Source organism: Mixophyes fleayi, chromosome 7, assembly GCF_038048845.1.
Source record: "Mixophyes fleayi isolate aMixFle1 chromosome 7, aMixFle1.hap1, whole genome shotgun sequence".
Classification (NCBI taxonomy): Eukaryota; Metazoa; Chordata; class Amphibia; order Anura; family Limnodynastidae; genus Mixophyes; species Mixophyes fleayi.
The window spans coordinates 136,032,610-136,037,272 of NC_134408.1; the positions used below are offsets into that span (position 1 = coordinate 136,032,610).

Sequence of the window (4,663 nt, forward strand, 5' to 3'; positions counted from 1 at the left end):
TCATCATCATTATCATTGATTTATATAGCGCCAGCAAATTCCGTAGAGCTTTACAATTAGTTTCCTGATCTTAGCTGACAGGAGGGGAATCTGGTGTGGTCTTCAAGATTCGACGTGCAGAGAGGGTGTTCTGCATTCCACTATGGTAATGGATGGTTATTTGAGATACTGGCTCTTGTCAGCTTTAACCTTCTCCTCTGAGCTCTCTCAGTAACCAGGCATTTTCACCTATAGCGCTACCAATTGTGCGTGAAAATCCCAGATTAGCAGTTAGACATACAAAAAGCACCCCATCTGGCCACATTTCTTCCGCATTCTGGTGTTTGGTCTGAACAACAACTGAACCTCTTGACCATGTCTGCATGTTTTTGTGCAATGAGCCACTTCTACATGATTGGCTGCTTAGATATTTGCATTAATGTGCAGGTTTACATGATAAAGTGGGCACTAAGTGTATACATCCATACACACAAACAACAATTGCAACTCCACCAGGTCGGGCCATCCAAGAATTATACGCTAAAATATTAGAATTTGTGGAAAGTTAGAACACCAGAAAATAAGTGTTGTATCCCATTTAAGGCTATTTTAAGGATTAACCCAATTATGTACAATTTTGATAATGGTGTCCCTTTAATTTCACAATTTTGTTTTACCAAATCCCGACTCCCATAAAAACACATCAATTGCTTCATTATTTGTAATTTTGGAATTACAACATTTACATTGACTGAGGTTTTGAGCTACCTATTCGTGGCACTTACAATATGTCATCGATTAACAAACACTAGATTTACAGATGAAGATATTGGAACTCCCTCCACAATTATAATTACTTGCAAACAATAACCAGCGGTACTCTACACTCACCCCCAATTAGTGTAACTGCAATTCCCACTTTACAAGCTGCTTTGATTGGCTACCAGGTCTTTTCTGCCAAGCAAACAATAAAACTGTTTCTAACTCTTCTCTCTTGTTACAGATCTTAGAAGCCAGCCGTATAGGAGAGCCGATGCGGTAAGAAGAAGCGTGAGAAAGCGCTTTGATGACCAGAACATGCGCTCTGTAAATGGTGCTGAAATACCCGTATGAACTGGAGTCATTCCTTGCAAACCAGCGGGTCTGTGCCTATGTGGGGGGAGGGGTAGGCCAGGATCGCTCGCAAGCTACGCACGCCAGCAATTTCTCTGCACCTTTTAAACAAATGCATTCAACCTTTGAACTGCAAAGGGCTCAAACTGATCAAAAATTTTTTTTCGCATGGAACGATTAAACGAGCTGGGACCTCCACTCAAAATAGATATGTATCCAACTGTAGCTAACAAGTGCCTAAATCCCAAATACCTGCTCAAATTAATCCAAGCAATAGACCTTGATTTGATCAGGTATCTTTACACCAATACGTTACTCAGTATTTTTAACCAAAATGTAAAATACATCATTTTCTTTTTGTTACATACAAGTTGAGAGCGTGGTTGGTAATGGCCGCTGTAAGTTGGCGGTTGACTTGTATATACGTAAAAACAGAAGCACGGATTGGCTCTGAAGAAAAGAAGCGGCCTTTAGAAGTGTTTGTGTGATGTCCTACAAAAGTGATTTTGTGCTAAAGTCGCACTTATTGGTCATTAATATTTAAGGGCTTATGGTGTGAGTGTGAGTGAGTGTGAATGAGTGAGTGTGTGTGTGAAGGAAGTGCACCTTGAAAACAAACCACCCAGAATAGTGATAATACACTTCAGTTGTCATTTTTTTAATACAAATACGTCCCGAATTCTCGTTTTAGAGCAGCAATTGTGCATCAGACCTGCCACATTTAAAAATGAAGATTTTGTAATGATCAACTTGCACTAAATACAGTATTAGGCTTTATAAAGTCAAATCAATTACAGATACTGGACAAATGAGGTTTAATCATAACTGTAGGTTCTCAGTCGGAGCCTGTAAGTCATCGCTTGCTAGAATACAGCTACCAGCTTCCTCTTACAGCCATAAGAGACTGAGAATTGTAGTTTAAGGAATGGGTGGATCTCAAAGCGTTGTGGAACTACAAGTCCAGCATGGTGAGAAGTCGCAGATGGCCCATCTGTGATCTAAATGAATGACCGTAAAATAGAACCAAGTTGCATTGTAAATTGTTTTATCCTCAGCCTGAGAATCAGGCCTGCAAATCCCTTTGTATGGGGGGAGATTCAAATGGCTGGTGATGTGCCATGGGGATTTTGCCATGATGTCCGGCTGTGCACATTCCCAGCCATTGCAGTAGTCATACCCGCTCATTTTTGTACGCGTCTCCATAGGGTGCGCAGGGGGGGAAGAGAGTGGAGCTTCCTGCCACAACATTAGCGCAATGTGTCCGTGGATAATCTGGAGACACGTTGCAAGGCACTGAATCTTCCCCTATGGCTGGTTAGCAGCCTGACGAGCATGTTTATGTACCATTATCCCATAACACAATACGCAACCTTTTATTTACTCTCATAGACACTTTATCTCTGTACACACCGTTCCTTTTTGGCTGACCTTAATTGAAACTAACATTTTTATTGTAAAAATAAACAAAATATTGTATAGTATTTAACCACTTTAGAGGAGATTTACAACACAACCTTACTTTGGATTTGATCTGGGTAGTAAAATAGCCAGATAAGAGTTTAACCATCTTTTTTTCCCCATGTACAAAAAAAAAAAATGCACGTTCAAGAATGTGTATGTTCTTGGCGAATGTTTATCCACTCGGTCTGTTTCTTCTGCTCAAGTTGTGTTTAAGTGGACCACTCGACATTTCCAAACTCATTCTCCTAATATAAGATGTAGTTTTATGATAATCGGTTTTTAAATGTACAGATATTTTGCTACAAAGTTGGTGCAGTTTTTACGTTTTGTTTTTTGTTTTATACTTCTTTAATTCCCAATTTAGCCGCTGAGTGATACTGTAAATATTGTTTAAAAATAAATAAAAATCGCATCAGCCAGTGCTATACAACCTGAATGTTATTTTAAATTATAGGGTTTTTTTTTTTCTTTTTTATATATTTAACTAAAAAGATACATTTGAGGATCACAGTTACAACACTGACATTTGCTTAACTTTACAGACTTTGTTTTTCTTGTGTACAACAGCCAATACATGTTACATTTGCACATGCGTGTGTACTTTACAAGCTGGAGAAAACATGCCAATATTGGATAGTAATGTAATTAACAGATATTGTAGAAATAACTCAATATCCTCTCGGTTTAAAAGAGAATTAACAGGATTCAAGTCCAAATAGGGTCCGAAATGACATTTTGTCTAAAATGTTAAAAACTTGTAAACTAATGTAATTTACCTTCTTGCTATATTGGTAATATCGGCATGTTTTCTTTGGTGTTCTTTCCGCTTCTTAGTAACATGTTTCTTCTCTGTCAATTGCATATGATCAAATAAACTATTTACACTACTAAGTATAACAGTCTCATTTTATGCACATTAGTCAGAAAACCTGCAGCTGTGTGCATTAAAGTATGGTCATTCTCCTAGTAGTTTAGACCAGTGATGGACCACAGACGGCCCTCCCCGCCTTCACCTGCGGCCCCCAGCTCCTTCCTGCTTTGTCATAGCTTTCAACACTTGTTTAAAATGCTCGATAGGCCTCACTTTGATTAAATGTATTGTTTTATCTTAATATTGAGATAAGGGGGTAATGTGCGGCCCCTTTTGAAAGAGGACGGCCCCTGAAGTGTATCAGATTGCTCATCACTGGTTTAGAGAATGAAACACCACAAGAAATGAGGGATGTAACTGATAGTTACATGACTTTTATCATCAGTAAAATGTGATTTTGCACATGAGCCTGATCAAACTCGTACATTTTAAAAGAGCAAAAGAATTTGAGGTGTGGGGAGCAGAGTTTCATTATCCTAAATTATCTCCCAAAAGTTGATTGATCTATATTTAATTCTAAATACTAGAATATCAGCTGTATCAGTCTATAAAGCAAGACATGTATAGAAAAGTAAGCAGTTTCGTGTGTCCTAGTGGATCACAAGAAACTATTAAAGGAGTATATTTACTGTACTGCTGGTTTGAAAAAAATGGAGGCATTACCTATAGCAACCAATCAGATACTAGCCGTCATTTTGTGGAATGTACTAAATGAGAATTAGAATCTGATTGGTTGCTATAGGCAACATCTCCACTTTTTCAAACCTGCAGTTTAGTAAATATACCACTAAATGTTAATAAAACTGCATGGAAACAATTCTACGTAGAGTATAACAAAGAGTTCCAGAATTGTACATACATAACACCTGTGTGTATAAAACATGCTGGGATAAAGGCTTAATATTTGTATGTATATTTCTCTAACAGCGATTTATCTAAAAATAAATGGCACCAAATTTGCCAGCAAATTTAACTTTTTTTTCTTTTAATGCATTACCCACATTTCAACAAAATATTTGGCTGTCTCTCTTGGCAATGAAATATATACAAATATAAGAAATAAAGTATGAATGGACATACACAATATTTCCCTTACACACAGTGAAGGCAGCAGCTTAGTGAGCGTAACCGTTGTCTATGTAAATGTATCACTCAGCTACTTCCACTGTGTGTAGGCAAAAGATTTATTTCAAGTTCTAGAACATGGAAGCCAGTTCCCAAATAAATACTAGCACAAAC

The 4,663-nt window shown here is 37.7% G+C and overlaps 1 protein-coding gene across 7 annotated transcripts in view; it reads left to right on the forward strand.

Moving 5' to 3' along the window:
• Positions 1 to 3,444, forward strand: part of FMNL2 (formin like 2) — a 184,872-nt gene extending 181,428 nt beyond the window's left edge. For 5 of the 7 annotated variants that reach the window (XM_075180887.1, XM_075180884.1, XM_075180883.1 and 2 more), the window contains one exon: positions 983 to 3,444. In XM_075180887.1, the coding sequence (XP_075036988.1) occupies positions 983 to 1,021 (39 nt within the window). In that variant the 3' untranslated portion in view covers positions 1,022 to 3,444. The remainder of the gene's footprint in view (positions 1 to 982) is intronic. The other 2 variants (XM_075180885.1, XM_075180889.1) reach the window with 1 other exon arrangement.
• Positions 3,445 to 4,663: the final 1,219 nt, after the last annotated feature.